The sequence below is a fragment of the Arachis ipaensis genome, chromosome B09, assembly GCF_000816755.2.
Source record: "Arachis ipaensis cultivar K30076 chromosome B09, Araip1.1, whole genome shotgun sequence".
Lineage (NCBI taxonomy): Eukaryota > Viridiplantae > Streptophyta > Magnoliopsida > Fabales > Fabaceae > Arachis > Arachis ipaensis.
This window is the reverse complement of record NC_029793.2, coordinates 20,759,432-20,776,437: the sequence shown is the minus strand read 5'-3', so window position 1 is coordinate 20,776,437 and position 17,006 is coordinate 20,759,432. Positions and strand designations below refer to the sequence as shown.

Below are 17,006 nucleotides of genomic sequence, written 5' to 3'. Positions count from 1 at the left end.
AAATATATTAAATGTTTATTAAAATATAATAAAATTTGATTGTGAATTTAATTCTAAAAATTTTTAATTACCTAAAATTTTTGTTTATTATATTCAATTCGATCTTAGTTAAACTTAGAAGAATGTTTGAACTTCTGAAATTTTAGATTCAATGACCAAATGTTAGTTTGAATTGGCTTATTTGAGGGCAAAACACTACAATAAGCCAACATCAATCCAAATTTACCTATATGAGCCAAACTGAAAATCGATACAGCAATGAGCCATATCATATTTTTATGTAATTCGAACTAGGGTAGTTCGAACTTCATTCTCAAATAATTCGAACCAGACCAGTTCGAATTTCGAAGAAAAAATTGAATGTAAATCGAACCAGACTGGTTCGAACTACCTATGCAAGTAATTCGAACCACTCCAGTTCGAATTAGGGGGAAATGTGTTCTTCATGTAATTCGAACCACCCTGGTTCGAATTACGCTTAAGCAAGGTTGGTAGTAATTCGAACCACCCTGGTTCGAATTACTAGGGAATTGGCTATATAAGGAGTTCGAATCAGGCTCATTCGAACCATTCTCACCTTCCCCTGCCCCACCAAATCTCAGAGAAAACGACCCAGATTCTGTGCGCGAAAGACCTGAACGCAATATTCTGCTCATGGAAGACGATCCGGCGCGGTTATATCGCTTGGACGGAGTCGCCCATATAGCTGGGGTCATCAACGAAGAGGTTAGTACGGAAATAACTTTGTTTTACCGGTACATGTGAGTTTGTGGTTTGGCATGCGAGTAAGATATTGGTTTAGTTGGTGGTTTATTTTAGTGGTTTATGTTAGTGATTTCTGTAAATGGTTTATGTTAGTGGTTTTTGTAAGTGATTTATGTTGGTGGTTTATCTTAGTAGTTTATCTTAGTGGTTTATCTTAGTGGTTTAGGTATGTGGTTTATGTTAGCGGTTTACGTTAACGGTTTACGTTTGTGGTTTTTGTTAGCGGTTTATGTTGGTGGTTTATGTTAGCGGTTTATCTTAGTGGTTTATGTTAGTGGTTTATGTTAGTGGTTTATGTTAGTGGTTTATGTTAGTGGTTTATGTATGTGGTTTATGTAAGCGGTTTACGTTAACGGTTTACGTTAGTGGTTTTTGTTAGTGGTTTATGTTGGTGGTTTATCTTAGTGGTTTATGTTAGTGGTTTATGTTAGTGGATTATGTTACTGGTTTATGTATGTGGTTTACGGTTTACGTTAGTGGTTTTTGTTAGTGGTTTATGTTGGTGGTTTATCTTAGTGGTTTATGTTAGTGTTTTATGTTAGTGGATTATGTTACTGGTTTATGTATGTGGTTTATGTAAGCGGTTTACGTTAACGGTTTACGTTAAGGGTTTCTAGTAGTGGTTTATGTAGGCAGTTTAGTTGTGGTTTTATAATGTTAGATCTTTCATGTCAGTAGCCTATGGGGGTTTCTAATTTAAGTTTCTTATGCAAATTGTTCTCGTTCTTGGTATTTTTAAGCGGCTATACATAGTAAGATTTTTTGGTTTATCAATTATCGTGTTGATTATGTTTGTCACCGGTAATTAAGCTGGTTCTAAGAATGCGGTTCATTTCTTCCGCAGCCTCAGCGATGCATCAGGAGCATGCGGCGGCAGCAGGGCATGGTCCTGGATGACAGATACGTTCCGTACCTGCAGATGGCTGGTCTTTACCATCTTGCAAGGTTGAACGATAGATGGTTCCGGTTGGACGAGGCCCTTGTGAGTGCGTTTGTTGAGCGATGGCGTCCGGAGACTCACACGTTTCACATGCTGTTCGGAGAGTGCACTATCACACTGCAGGACGTGGCATACCAGCTGGGTTTGCCAGTGGACGGGCATTACGTCAGCGGCTGCCTATCAGAGTTCCATATATACATCGAGGGTGGCCGTCCAGCCTGGGTTTGGTTCGAGGAGTTGTTTGGAGTGGTACCTCCTCCTAGCCAGGTTCAGAAGTACGCGGTCAACTGCAGCTGGTTTCAGGAGACGTTTGGTGAGTGCCCGGAGGGAGCTGATGAGGATACGGTGCGTCGTTATGCCCGTGCGTACATCATGATGTTGTTGGGCACGCAGCTTTTTGCGGACAAGTCGGGTAACCGCGTTCACATCAGATGGCTTCCGTTTGTAGCTAGGCTGGAGGAGATGGGGAGCTACAGCTGGGGTTCTGCAGCACTGGCATGGTTGTACCGGTGCATGTGCCGTGTGGCGAACAGAAATGTTATCAAGCTAGCAGGCCCACTTCAGCTACTTCAGTCATGGATTTTCTGGCGATTTCCTCGGTTTAGGCCTGCAGGATTTGAGACGTTTAGCTGGCCACTGGCCTCGAGGTACTTCCCTAATCTTTGTCTATTTCAATTTACTATTGGATACCCTAAGCACACATATAAGTAGCGGTAACACATGTGCATGTTGCAGGTGGTCAGGTTACATCCCTTCCAGTAGCGAGAAGGGCCCTAGAGTTCAGACTTGGAGGCTATGGATAGACCGGTTGCAGGATAGAGAGGTCAGTATGTAACTTAATAAGTTTTTTTCTTTAACCACAATTTACGAGTTGGCATCACGAGTTGCCCTGACATTGTATCGTTCTGCGTGCAGTTTATCTGGATGCCGTATAGTAGCCCTGACGTACTTCAGGTCCTGCATCCCGAGGTTTTGGAGCCTCGACATATGGTGTTGTGGCGGTCTGTTACATCGCTTATCTACTTTGCCGTCATAGAGTGGCATCAGGTAGACAGAGTTCTTCCCCAGTTTGGAGGGGTGCAGCCCCGTCCACAGGCCGCCCTGAACATCGACTTTCTGATGTCGAAGGACGGCAGAGGCGGCGATCGATGGTTCCCGTCCCATTTGCAGAAGTGGCATCAGTATTGGGAGGACCGTACGCAGAGCGTGCTGAGATTCGATGTTGTCGCTGACCCTGGTCCGTCGCATCTGTTCTTGGATTGGTGGAGGCAGCACGGGAAGAGGTTTTTGTCTCCGGATCCGCAGTTGGGCGATCCGAGAGCCGCTGCTATTCCTGTTGAGGCCTCACAGCGGGGAGCTGGGCAAGTACCTGAGATGGATCGGCCTGACGACGTGCCGGATAGGAGGCGGGTTGATAGGAGAGCTCGCGTGGGCACACGTCGTAGCCAGCGTGACTGGGGTTGGCTTGAGCGTGCTATGGAGGCTGGCGAAGAGGCCGGCCCCGCTAGGGGTCGACGACGACATCATCCTGGCAGAGGTAGAGGGCGTGCTGCGGTTCATGCCGCTGCACCTGACCCTCAGGACGATGACGATGATCAGCATGGGCCTGAGGGCGGGGATGATGCAGGGGCGGCCTCAGTTGCTGGTGGTAGTACCCAGGATGGGGTTCACGGAGGTGAGTGGTATGGGTCCGGGATGGGTGACGGGGCTGAGCCTAGTGACGCTGGACTTGGGTCCGGTCCTTTTGGACATTACTTTGTTGGAGTACCCACCGACGACCAGCCTCAGCAGGACGGTACTCCATGGGTTATTCCCGGATCACAGTGGCAGGACTTCCTTGGGGCAGATACGCTCGATCCGGACTTCGGCAGTCCACGGTTTCTGGCGGAGATTTCGGCTATCATGCAGGAGGACGAGCCGGGCAGGAGGCGTCCTCAGACCCCTGCCACGCAGGCACCCTTAGATGTTGATCTGAACGAGCCTGCTACGACTCCTGTTGGTGACCAGTTTGCTTTGGGAGGTACCCCACATTCCGCTTACACCGCTGCATCACAGTCTATCGCCGGGCCGTCTGTCGCACCACTCCATTTTACGCCACCTGCTCAGCCTACCCCTCATGAGGACGCAGATGAGATAGAGGATGAGGAGCCGTTCATCCGCAGAGGTCAGAGGCCACGGGTTCCCCGTCGTTGTGGGACAGGCTCCCACTTGTTTAGATGATTTACATTTCATGTATTTTGGACGTTAGGGTTCACTCATGTATTTTAGATTATTTACTTTAGTTCTATTTTTCCTTGTTGTATGCTCATTTTATTGTACTTAAAAATCTGTTATTTACCTAGTGGATTAGTGACTATGTATCATCATTGAATCATACGAGACTATAGTTATCAACTTTTGCAGTCATGGGATTTCTAACCAAATTCAAATTCAGATGCAACTTTTTCATTACTAGAAGGTAAAAGGATAAACAGATAACACAAATTATCTTAAATAACAAGTAACATGAAAAATAAAATCAATAAACACTAACAATAACAAGATCGCTACTACTGGCCCCCCGTGTGAGACGGTCCTCCAAGCTGTGGGCAACTCCTGCGGGTGTGTCCGGGTTGGCGACAAAGGCCACACCTCTTTGGCCGATTCGGATCTGCCTCGTCCATGTTCGTCCGTATCCTAGTGGATCTCGGACGACCCTCTCTTGCCCGCCTCTTGGCAGGGTCCGGGATCACGGTTGGCCCGTTGTAAGGTGGCCAGAATCCCTCCGGTATCGGCGGTGTGAATCCCATCTGGTACACACGGAACACTGAACTAATCTGATACACGCTGTGAACATAAGAGGACCAGGTAACCCGTGAGTAGGCGCAACATGCAAGTGCGTGCTGGCACGGGAAATGAAGTGCCTGGAAGTACCCGCAGTCACAGGTCCTGGATGCAAGCGATACTCTGTAGGTACCCAATGAGAAAGAGCCCGTCGGGGTGGTCTCGGCTACGGTGAACTCGGAGTTATCCCGGTCATACAAAGTCACCGTGAAGCACCTCGAATTCTTCAAGTTGGCCTCTATACACTTCACCAAGTACTGACTGAATTGCTGTCCGGTTCCCATCTGGGCCTCAGCCTCTCTACCCTTGCGAACAAAGAGTTCCGCAAGCCTTCCATATGTTGCCTTCACCAAAGAGCAAACAGGGAGGTTTCTGACACCCTTTAGGATTGAGTTCACACACTCCGAGATATTCGTCGTCATGTGACCGAATCTCCGTCCGTCGTCACGATGCTGAGTCCATAAGGAATAATCAATCCGGTTCGCCCACTCACACATCGCCGGGTCTTCAGACCGAAGAATATCAAACCAGTAATCAAACTCAACCTCGGTCTTGGCATATGCGGCATTCACTAGAAGCCTACGTGCATCCTTGCCCTTGAAGGTAAGGTAATACTTTACTTTAAAATTTTTTTTTAATATTTTAAAATTTTTTTAAAAGAATCTATCTATTTATAAAATAATTTTTATTTATTTAAAAAAATTTTAAAAAATAAAAAAATAAGTACTTTTGAAAAAAGCCCATCTAAACCTGCCAAGTACAGTTTTCAAACGAACATTCTAGGAGTTTCACGCTTAGAACACTTCTGGCATTCTCTTTCTATCGTTACATCGTGTGAAATCTTTTGGCTTTTGTGGTGGTAGGCAAGAATTAAAAGGGTTTATCCCTAATCCACACTTTTCTGCTTCTTCTCTCTAAACAGTAAACACCGAGTTCTTTCTCTCTTTCTCTTTCTCTTTCTCTTTCACTTTCACTTATCCATGGCATCCACATTTGTCACTTTGCCAACCCCCTTCCTACACAGAACCACTTCATTCTCTTCCTCCAACAACACATTCCCAGGTACTTTATTTTCCTACACCTTCATTTATGCTTCCCAATTTCTTCATCTTACGCAATTTTGTTAACCCTATCTGCTGATTCTGCAGTTTTGAAAAGGCACTCTTTCAAAGTCAATGCACTAGTTTCCAACAAATGGGAACCAACTAAGGTTTTTGTTATATATATATACTTCGAAAGTTTAGTCATTTCCATCTGAGTTTTGGTGAAATTTATTCTATTTTCTTTTATTTTCTTTTACAGGTTGTGCCTCAGGCTGATAGAGTCCTTATTCGTTTGGAGGCACTACCAGATGTAAGCTTTAAACTTGCATTACAAACTTTTTTTTTTAACCTGTGACATTGTTTATTATTATCCAGTAAGAACATTCAAAACTAGGGTTCCAAAAAAATAAAGCCATCAGGCGGTGCAAGATTCAATTCATGAATTTACTCTCTGACAAGTGTTGAAGTTTATAGTTTCTACACTCTTTGATGCTAAAAGAGTGGGCAAGGACCAGCAGGGTGTTTCATCTTTGCTCTATGATATAGTATGCAAGTAAAGGACAGTACAGTATTTTTAGTTTTGTGATTTTGCCTGTTTTTGAAGGGGTTTTTATTTTTTATTCTCTTATTGTTGCTATAGTTTTTGCAAAGCCTGCACCTTTAATTGCTCACTTGATTGGGGGTCTTTATTTCCTGTTATTTGCCGAGACAGTCTTTGTATTCTTTTCCCCTTGTGCAAGTCTATCTTTTAGATAAATAATTAGTTAAATGACCTTTTCTTCTTGAAGCATTAATTTTGTATACTTCAATGATTGTTTGTTCAATATGTTGTTGGAATAACAATATAAAGGATGAGCAGTCTGAGTGCAAATTAGGGCTGTTTAATGTTTATTCAGCTGGAAGGATGTGACACAAAGCAATTTTAATAAAGACTATAACTAAGCTGCTAGGTTTCTGTTGAGTTTTAAATTAGTTAAATATCATTTTTTGCTACTGGTTTGCTATAAAGAATATATACTGCAATTAACAGGTATACAAGTGTAGGATACATTTTCCATGTTACATGTCTGATGTGTGACCATGTCTTTTTGGTATAGAAAACTGCTGGTGGAGTTTTGTTGCCCAAGTCCGCTGTTAAATTCGAGCGATATCTGATGGGAGAAGTAAGTAGAGATAGATGCATTTGGTGTTTTAGCTCCCTAAACATGATGACTGTAGAATTCTGTGTTCTAAATCAGACTTCTTTTTTCTTTTTGAATTTTTCTCTTTCAGATCCTCTCTGTTGGTGCTGAGGCAGGAGAAGAAGTAAAAGCTGGATCAAAGGTACATGATCAGTTGCTGTGAAAGAGATTATGTAGAATTGTAGATATCTAAAAGAGAAAATGAAATATCTCAATAAATTCTTGATATTTCATTTCAATAATTTTAGTACTAAATAAAAGTATCCTATTCCAATGATATAAGCTAAACACCCTTGATATTTCTTTATTCAGATAATAATTTGACTTAAAAGAACCCCAAATTTATTTAGTATTACTAATGATAATCTGAAAAAAAGGAAATATTGCCATAACTTACCTTGAATTAAATGTTATGGTTAAATGATTGTTGACTGTTTTCTGATTCGTTTTCATGTATGATTTTAGATATTCATATAATTTAATTTGCATAACTTATGACTGTAATAGGGCTCCGAGGTAACTTAGGGTATGCTTGAATTAGTGGTTTGCGGTGGAGCGAAATGGGACTCAATTGAATATAATAAGCTGTCATTGTTTGGATTGGTTATTTTATGATTGTGATAGAATAGATTCCATCAAGTATTCGAGTTCCTCCAGAAAACCTATATTTCATTTTTTTTTTTCAATTTGGTTGCCTTAGAGTAGAAGCCCATTTTATCCACAATAACGTGTGGAATAATATCTTTACTCTTATGGGGTCTATTCCACTCCTTTAAAGTTTAAACCCATTCTACTCCACTGTCTTACCTACCATAAATCCGAAACAGGCTAAAGAGCTGAATAGGAATATTGTTTATGACAAAAGTAGATCTGACTTCTATATTGTTGCTTTTTTCTCAGACAAGAATAATAGCAAAAGAAAGAAAAGAAGTGTTAGTTTAAACTTGTTAGGATTCTTCCAAATATAAACTAATTTTATTCTTTTGCAGGTTTTGTTTACTGACATGAATGCTTATGAGGTATGTGCCACATAAATATTTGCTCTTAAAATTATACATTAGTTGTCAGATGATGACTTAATTGCTTGTTTATATTTGACCTGTATGCTTAGAGCACAGATTTAGGTAGATCAGTCATGAGGGGTGCAAGTGCTATCTATTCTTGGGATAATTGACATAACTTCCTGTTTTCAGGAAAATGTTTTAAAATTGCACTTTATTATTAGGATAATGTTGTCAAATATATGATTAAACTGTGTTCTGGAAATTAGAGAACTGTATTTTCACTATCTTTATATAATTCTGATTTTTTTTTTTCACATTATTATAGAACTGTTATACAATGGTTTTTAATGTATGGTAGGTTCAATTGGGGGAATATAAATAAGGTGGGAATTTTTATGGATTAGCTTTGTAGGAATTTACACATCACACTTATCCATGAAGATTTCTATGCAATTTTTATTGCAAGTGAAACATGCCTTGGGTGATGATTTTTGTACACTGGACAGAACATCTTTGCCCATTTTATCCCGAAACGCTGTTCCAACGGCCCATATACATTTTGTTCGATAGAGTGTGTGTGTGCTCTGTCGGGATGGGTTGTTTCTCCCGGTTGTACGAATAGTCGAATCATATGTTTAGTGTATCATCTTGTGCCTGTTTCCAGTTATTATAAATTAGTGACACATTGTGGTTACTTCCTTTTGAGTTGGTGAGTAGTAGTGTACATAGTGCTTATTTGGGCGTCATTAAATCGATAAAAAAAAAATATTTTTTTCAAAAAAAAAAAGATCTTTTTTTATTTTTTAGTGTGTTTGGCAAATTTCTAATAGTAAAAATAAAACACTAGAAAAATAAAAAATATCTTTTTTGAGAAGTTATAATTTATCTTTTTTTTAAAAGATTTTTTTTTCTTAAAAATAAAAAAGATGTTTTTCACATAATAAATGAACAAAAAAGTATTTTTATCTTATTTTATCCAAACATAATTGATAAACAAAGAGATCTTTTTACATGAGATATCTAAACATAAAATTACTTTTACTTTTATAAAAAATCTTTTTAAAAAAAATCATTAAAAAAGATCTTTTCTGAAAATGACGTCCAAACAAGCCCATAGGCTGCGTTTGCTTCTGAAAACGGGCCAGGACAGGACAAGACATTGAGAACAGGACAGGACAAGATACTGATGGACAGAGACACAAAATTTTGTGTTCTTGTATTCTGTTTGGTGATAAACTAGAACAAATTATGAAAATCCAATTTATTTTCATTTTTTTCATTCAAAAAATTTGAGATGAAAAATATAATAATAAAAAATATAATTATGAAAAATTAACAAGAATAATGAAAGAAAAATAAAAAATAAGTTGTTTTCCTTGTTAGTGTCTCGGTGTCTTTCCTGTTAGGATGGACACAAAATACACTAATTCAGTGTCTTTGGACACATTGTCTCTGTCTGTGTCTCTTCTATCAAACACAATTTTGTGTCTCTGTGTCCTGTCCCAGTGTTCTGTCTCCGTAAACAAACGCAGCTATAGTGATGCATCGATGAAACAAACTCATGCAGTTCAAATATGCGTAATTGCAATTTGTGGTAGTTGTTGGTTAGGTCTACAGGAAAATTGATAGCATTTCAATTGCATTTGTTGTCATCAATGGAATATTGGTTGGTCTAGTTATTAATAGAATATTGTTGGTTGGTGTAACTATCTGTCAGGTTGATTTGGGGACTGACGAAAAGCACTGCTTCTGTAAAGCAAGCGACCTGTTGGCCGTGGTTGAGTAGCTTACTACGAAGGAGCAACCTTCCGCCATAATATTTATGGGAAATGTATTGCCTAGAATGGTTTAACTTTTCAAATTCTTAGTTGTTAAATTTTGTTATTTATAATAATTTGCAGTGATTATTTGACTAGGGATATTTTTTGAGAGTAAAAATAAAAATTTTTAATAATGAATGCCTTTGGTGCCCGGTATAGGTTGGAGTTAACATTCTGTAATCTCTAGTCTCTATTCTTAGCGGTAATTTTACCTGTACGATATAAATTGTCTAGTATCTGGATGTTTTTTGCTACATATAAGTAAACTACGAAAATAGTGTTTCAAAGTTTATAGCTAAAGATAGATTGATAAAAGGTTTTAAAAATTAGATTTTGATGAAATTTTTATAAATATGATTAGAAAAATAACATTATTTCATCCTTGAAATTTGGCATTTTTACGTTAATAAATATATTTTGTAATTTCTTTTTGTAAAATATGATTATTAATTGTGTTTTAATCTTTTTGAAAATTTTAAAATTAAACTAAAGTTCATGTATGTTCATGCTGTGTTATTTCGAGAATGGATTTTTTCAATTTTTTTCATAAATTAGTTTGCAAAATAATAAGAAACCATTGTGCTCCACTGTTCTGTTCCCACCTTCTAGCTTTTGTATCATTGTATCTATTTTCAATTTTTATTTTTAAAACTAAATGAAGTATTGCTGTGCAGCCTGGGTGCTCCCTTGCCATTTTCTAGTCGAACTTAATTCTTATTTTAGTTCTCTCTCTCAATCTCTCTGATAATTTACTTCATTAACTTTCTCATACATGAAACACTCATCTGAATTTTCATAATCTTCTCTTTCAATCTCTAATGGAAATCTTTCAATCAATGAAGATATCAAGTAATATTTTCATAGAGATTAGATTTTTTATTTGTATGTTCATCCGTTTTGAGTACTTTTGTTATGTTCATAAGATTTGATATTTTTTGTTGGTAGTCTTACGTTCATCTGTTTTGAATACTTCTTATTTTTGGGACAATGCATTTTAGTTATTATAAAGTTAAAACCCCAAATAAATCCCGCATCAAATTTAATTAATCCCACTTAAATACTAAGAACAATTAAGCTCAAAAACTTACAATCAAATCCATGTTAGTTGATACATGAAGCCAACAAATTAAATGGTAATAAAATAATTGAGTACTTTTAATGTTAGAAAAAATTCATTTTAGCCATTTTGTTTATTAAAGTTAAAACAAAAATACCATAATACAATGCAAGTTGAAGTATTTGTTATTAGCACAAACTATCCGTGGAACTAATAGTGCCAAATAGGTGATATGCACAATGCAACTCAACAAAATGTCAATACAGAATCCACAAATCAAAGCATACATCCACTCTCTTGTTAAAACTCAATAAAACCAATAATCAAAACCCCTACACAAACTGAAATAAATCTAAAAAGGTGTCATGTAATTTCTTGCTGCAGGTTTCTTCCTCTCATCCTATCTTGAGTATTTGAAAATGTTGCTTGGAGAGAGTGGATTCGGTTGTTTAACAAATACGATTTTAGTGAATCCACATGTTTATAGTGGTGTTAAAATTGTGTCAAAATATAAGGGTGTATGTGGGACTGTTCAGCAAAATTCAGCAGCAACCTTTCTTAAACATGTTCAAGCCCAAAACTTGCAAGAAGATTAAAAACAATGCATTGAATGAATCAATTCAACATTTTGCAATATCAAATTAAAGAGGTTGAATACATGCAACAGCTTTTCTACCCAAAAAGAACCGCGATACACTATCCTAAAACTCAAGCAGACGCAACTCAACCATTCCCTCTTTCCGTTTTGGAGAAAACCAAGCAACGATCTTTCCCGATGGCAAAGACTTGAAGGAGTAATTTATGCTGCAGATGAAGTCCTCTATTGGACCACCTTTCCCAAGCATAGACATGAGTGAAACTCGGGAATCAGCACGAAAGACAAACGGCCCTGCAATCTACACACAAAAATAGAACAAGCTATAATCCTGCGTCTAGCTTTTAGCTACTTGCATTTGTAGAAGGTGGAACTCACCTATTACTCTTCATCCTCGTGCAAAATGCTATGTAATTACAGCTAGTTTGAGGATAGAAGATATTCAAACTAAAGTAGGCACGTATACACTTGATCTTGTAATATAACATCAGACAAACCTTTTTGAAATTCCTAGTAGGTACAATTAACTACAAGGAGCAGATGAACTGATAGGGTCCTAAGTAACAAGCCATAACTCTAGACAAAGTACTCAAATCCAAACATTAATAATTTTGTCTATATCTTTTTCTTAGCCTCCTCTGCCACTTGTTGGACTACCCTGTTTCCATGCCTACTATCCTTATTTGATCTTTTAAACATCTTCACATATTCTCTAACTACCTGAGTAAATACTCTCTATAATCTTGTCTAGAATACATGCCACCCTAACATTCTTTCTAACACGTTCATTTCTAATGGTATATTGTCTAGTATGTCCAATCATCAAGTGAAATATTATCATCTCCTGCAACATTAACTAACATATATTGTATGACTACTATCTGTGTTAATGGAGAACACCTGAAGTACTACTCCATTTCATGCAGTTAGCTCGAATCAAATGGTTTACATTTTGGTTTAATTTTCAGTCCACATATGTAAACCGCATAACTTGTAGTATGACATAGGCTCCAATTTTCACTCCTAATAAGAATTTGTACCATCTGCAAATAAAATTGTACCTGCTGTTGGAAGATTAAATTAAGACGGGGTGAGGCTGCTGCTTGTTCATTAACATCCCTCTTGAATCCACTAAAAACCTTCTTTGCAAACGCAGAAGCTGAAGGTATATCTAGACGAGCATCTACTTTGGTAAAGTCCCGAAAATCTTTTGTGAATTTTCCTTGCTGATAAGAATAGCAAACTGAACCAAATAAATCCGCACTAAAACGAGATCTATTGACTTCTCTTGAATCAGTGCCAACAATGTTCTCCGGGTTCCAAATCCAAGAAGCACAGGAGCCACCTACAATGTAGTTGGAAATATTAACAAAACAAAAATAATTGCCGCAAACTCTCAGCAGTCAGCCACCAACTGGTCACCGATGGAAAATGGAAAAAATTTATTGGCTTGAATAAGCAAATCAAGGGAAATTTATAAAACCAGTGACATTATCATCATGAATGAATGTGACTCCATATTAATGTCCTCAAAGATTCAATTTATAGATAAGTGATTGCATAATTTAGCCTTTTTGACCTCAATGAGAATGTTAATTAATGCCCTGTTTGTTTCTTAATGCTGGAGTTTTGAATTTGTAGGAATTACATAGTTACAAGAATTTGTTTGCAAGCCAACTGTCCTATGCTGGTGTTTTGTTTCCTAATGTCCTATGTTATTAAACATGAGAATATGTGCTTGTCCTGGGTATCTTTACTCATAGTGAATCTCAATGCAGAGTAGCCAACCTCAAAAATACTATAGTGGGACAAAGGATTGCAGAATGTCTGCTATTTCAGAAAATATAAAAAGGAAGTAATGTACAGAATTGACAGAATACATAAACATGCAAAACAATATGATATTGCCCTGGTGTTATTTGGCACAATCAACAACACTTCCTTTAATAACAGAAAAACTGCCTGAAAGGCACAGTAGAAACTCACCTCAATGAAGAAGCAATGGCTTACTTTTAGAAAGGTATTGGGTAGTACTCGTGCTGCCTAAGCACCTTATGCACAATGTTATGTACCCTGAGAAGATGAGCCAAGGTAAAGGTTCGAAAGCAGCAAAGATGGGACCCAAGCCACAATTAAGGAGAATTCCACCTCTACCGTTTAGTTATAGCAGAAAGAAAAAAAAAAGAAATGGGAGGAAAAACTAATAATTAGGGATCTACTGATATTGTAACCGATATGCCACATGGCACAGGTAGTGGGAGGGTGTGAGATCCTATGATGATTCTGTTAGAAGAGAATAGCATGGGTCATATAGGGGAGAGCGAGAACTAGAATGTTAGGGTGGAAAAAAGTAAGGATAGGCTCTTACTAGGAGGGAGGCTGACCCTATAATTTTTGCCATTGCCATTCTCCATTTTCTTCATTAAGATTCAGTTTACTAGGAGGGAGGCTGACCCTATAATTTTTGCCATTGCCATTCTCCATTTTCTCCATTAAGATTCAGTTTACTACAACAGGGAAGGAGTGATACCACACTGGTTCACTCTCATTTTCATGTTTTTCTCTTATTTCCCTCGTGTTCTTTGTTAGCTTTTGGTACCTGTTGTTACACAAACTTTTTGGCCCCTCTTAATATATTGGGACAAATCATCTAAGACAAAAAAAATGCTACAATCTTTCCTTCAATAGCTGCTACCCCTATTTTCTCTCTATCGCATTTATTTGTGTTAAGTGTCATTTATGTCCACTCATCCACTAATACCATCCTCTTCTCTGAACTACTTCAATTGTGCTTCTATTTGCTCACTACCATGAGAACGCCACATTTCTTAAGGCTATGCAGTAAAGTTTTCCTTTAATCTTGATAGGAACCTTTCTAATATATAACATAACACCTGAAGCATTTGCCTATTTCATCCACCCAACTCGAGTACTATGGTTTGATGTGCAAAATATCCAAGATGCTACACAGTTTGACTGGTTGCACAAAGCACTTCATACACTCTATTATACATCTAGTTATAAGAAAGTCATATGCTTCTAAAGCTTTATTCCATATATCAATATTATTTAATACATCTCTATTTCCAAAGAAAACATTCAAATATACTAAATAAATGAAGCAATGAAAATAGTAAATACATGTCTATGAAGATTAATGATACATATATATGAACGAAAATCTACTAATTATTGTTAGAATATCATAAATTTATCTTCTGAAAATAGGATAGATGGCAGTGGGATGTCATGGATGACACTGAATGTTTGGGACAAGGACAAGGGGAAAAGGAGAGAGAGCATGTTAGGGACTATTGTCTTGTCCCCAAGAATAGATTGTTTCAGATCAATTGATAAATCATATCGCAACACGAAATATTGGTTGAAAGAAAGATAAATCCGCATACAGATTCTTATCTGAAACGAAGTTAGCATCTGTATAGAGAAATTACCCATAGTTCCAGATATTGCTGCATGAGGTTCCGCAAGACGAGAATCATATGGAGTACTCTTCTTCTTGTTGTCCCAGATATCTTCCTCCGAGTCTGCCTTTTCCCTCCAAAAGTCCCTGCTCATCTCATAAGTAGCGGCAGCCTTTGCACATAACCCCGGCAGTAGAGAAAGTGGTGGACTGCCATCAGTTGCATTGACTGAACTAGGATTACCACCATTTTTATGTATCCCAATGTGGTAACGTATTCCCGACTCAGACACAAGGGATGATAGATCAGCAGATATAGACTCAGGGACGTCCCAATATTTTCCTTTGTGGTCAACAAACAATTGAGGCCATGCTGCCTCAAATGTAAGATCATGTTCAGGAAGCTGCATGGAACAGTGTCACTTGAGGTGTTTTGTTATACACTAAAGCAGAATAATAGGATTAACAAAGCAAATGATAACACAAAAAGAGTGCAATCGCAACCGAACACTCAGAAGAATTTACATACATAGACAAATAATTTACTTTACAATTACCACATAGTTTGCATATTCCAACTTCCAATGTTAGCAGTTGAACATATATTTTGGTTTTAGAATGGAGGAAAAGAGGTCCATGATGGAATCTAAACAAATCATATTCAACATTTTGAGAATATAAATAAACTCTTAACATGTTTTATTAACTCTTCACATCAGAAAAATGAAAATCAATGACAAGTATTTACATTCCGCACCTTGTGATAAACCATCAATTTCTGGCGACGTCCTTTCTCACCATGAGCCTCTGCAGAAAACGATACGGACGTTGAGGAAGTTAAAGCAAACTCTGAATGTATCCCAAGTGAAAACATTGACTTGTTAATGAAATGCCTTGTGACATCCTTGACTATGGAGATGTCGAATTCATCAATATTAGAAATCTCATTTTTTATTTCAGCAATCAGCTTTCTAGGACGAAACTGTCCAGTCACCCCCAGCCACCTACATCAACAATAATTATGTAAAATCTGAATGAAACTATGAATCTACTGAAGTGTTAGGATAAATATTCTATACATAAAGAACTAGGCCTAAAAAGATTATGGCCATTGAGTCTCAACACATCATCTAGGGTAACAATGTAACAACCAAAAAGAAAGAAAAAGAACAACTATAAGGGATACTCAACAGACCCTTGTGTCCCGAAACAACCTAAGTGAATTCTTTAACCTGTCTCTCTATTGTCTCCCTCTACATACAAAACTTCCATCTACTTGCTGTGTGGACGTCAATTACTTGTTCTAAAAATGTCGGGAACCATATCTCGCAAAAACTAAATAGCTGATGCATATCTCAACACACCTCACACAAGAGCTCTATGGGCTTGAAGCATGGACAATGTGGAAACTCAACTTAACTACACCACCTGAAAATGGCAGTGACTCGTAATACATAAGAGATACGGTTAGAATTACCAGGTTGGAGAAGCAAATCTGAAGAGGAGAGAGTGAAGAGAGAAAGAACCCAAATCCCTAGGAGAAGTGGGAGAGAAAGAAGGGAGAACCCAAAGAGGGGAGTTGGCACGGATGAAGGAGAGTTGAAGAGGGCGAAGGAGCCTGCTTGCAACGGAACCGTCAACGGGAAAGGGGTCTCCAGGGATGGACCTCGCACACCCATCGAATGTTTGAGGGGATGCCACGTTCAAGTCAAAGAATGCAGAGTCAATGGCTGTCCTTAACTTCGCCATTGGAAAGTGTAACAACTCTGCAGGCTTCGAGTTGGAGCTGAGGCGGGTTTTGTCTTTGGGGTTTAACCTTTCTCCTGCTTATCCACAATTCACTTGCATCAAGAGACAAAATAAAAAATTACAAAAATAAATTCATTCAATAAATGGATTTTTTTCAAATAGAAAATACTATCAATCTATGAAGTTACGACACTTTCTTGACTTTCTTCATTTGCTGTCTTTATATATGGAACAAATTTCGAACACAACGCTCTTTAATATTCGTTCTATATTTAATAGTGTTTTAATAAAAAATAAAAAAAAATTTGTAGACATTTTTAGACACACCTAAATACGAGATAATACTCAATTTGGTCTCTAAAATTACACGCGAGTCTCAATTTAGTCCCTAAAGTTTCAATTGCCTCTATTTAGTCTCTAAATTTTGTAAACATAACTCATGTTAGTCCTTGAAACAATTTTCAACGTACAAACCTTAACGAAACACTGTCGTGACAACCGGATGCCACACTAAACTTTGTAAAATGATGTCGTTTTGGTTTTGGCACTCAAATAACCTAAAAACAACATCCTAAATGGTGTTTATTAAAATTTTACTTAACAAAATA

The 17,006-nt window shown here is 37.8% G+C and overlaps 3 protein-coding genes across 3 annotated transcripts; 1 reads left to right on the top strand and 2 right to left on the bottom strand.

The window, feature by feature from the left end:
• On the bottom strand, window positions 4,255–4,812 carry LOC110266786. The gene is made up of 2 exons (XM_021111797.1): window positions 4,745–4,812; window positions 4,255–4,633 (listed from the first exon to the last, which is right to left on the bottom strand). Exons 1-2 carry the CDS (start codon window positions 4,810–4,812, stop codon window positions 4,255–4,257), a joined length of 447 nt encoding a protein of 148 aa, XP_020967456.1.
• LOC107618965 (10 kDa chaperonin 1, chloroplastic) lies at window positions 5,287–9,732 on the top strand. Its single transcript, XM_016321161.2, has 7 exons — window positions 5,287–5,590; window positions 5,677–5,738; window positions 5,831–5,881; window positions 6,669–6,734; window positions 6,844–6,894; window positions 7,742–7,771; window positions 9,474–9,732. The coding sequence occupies exons 1-7, from the start codon at window positions 5,509–5,511 to the stop codon at window positions 9,540–9,542; spliced, it is 411 nt and encodes a 136-aa protein (XP_016176647.1). The 5' UTR covers window positions 5,287–5,508; the 3' UTR covers window positions 9,543–9,732.
• LOC107618898 (protein TRIGALACTOSYLDIACYLGLYCEROL 4, chloroplastic) lies at window positions 11,172–16,507 on the bottom strand. Its single transcript, XM_016321075.2, has 5 exons — window positions 16,127–16,507; window positions 15,407–15,653; window positions 14,681–15,053; window positions 12,290–12,573; window positions 11,172–11,529 (listed from the first exon to the last, which is right to left on the bottom strand). The coding sequence occupies exons 1-5, from the start codon at window positions 16,396–16,398 to the stop codon at window positions 11,335–11,337; spliced, it is 1,371 nt and encodes a 456-aa protein (XP_016176561.1). The 5' UTR covers window positions 16,399–16,507; the 3' UTR covers window positions 11,172–11,334.

What these genes read in the sequence shown, in the direction of transcription:
- LOC110266786 (XM_021111797.1), bottom strand. Translation starts at nt 4,812, where the DNA reads ATGGGAACCGGACAGCAATTCAGTCAGTACTTGGTGAAGTGTATAGAG. An exon ending in GCCAACTTGAAGAATTCGAG is followed by an intron (nt 4,634 to 4,744) that starts GTGCTTCACGGT and finishes GCTTGCATCCAG; the next exon opens with GACCTGTGACTGCGGGTACT.
- LOC107618965 (XM_016321161.2), top strand. Translation starts at nt 5,509, where the DNA reads ATGGCATCCACATTTGTCACTTTGCCAACCCCCTTCCTACACAGAACC. An exon ending in AGCGATATCTGATGGGAGAA is followed by an intron (nt 6,735 to 6,843) that starts GTAAGTAGAGAT and finishes TTTCTCTTTCAG; the next exon opens with ATCCTCTCTGTTGGTGCTGA. An exon ending in AAGTAAAAGCTGGATCAAAG is followed by an intron (nt 6,895 to 7,741) that starts GTACATGATCAG and finishes ATTCTTTTGCAG; the next exon opens with GTTTTGTTTACTGACATGAA.
- LOC107618898 (XM_016321075.2), bottom strand. Translation starts at nt 16,398, where the DNA reads ATGGCGAAGTTAAGGACAGCCATTGACTCTGCATTCTTTGACTTGAAC. An exon ending in AGATTTGCTTCTCCAACCTG is followed by an intron (nt 15,654 to 16,126) that starts GTAATTCTAACC and finishes TTGTTGATGTAG; the next exon opens with GTGGCTGGGGGTGACTGGAC. An exon ending in AGCAATATCTGGAACTATGG is followed by an intron (nt 12,574 to 14,680) that starts GTAATTTCTCTA and finishes ACTACATTGTAG; the next exon opens with GTGGCTCCTGTGCTTCTTGG.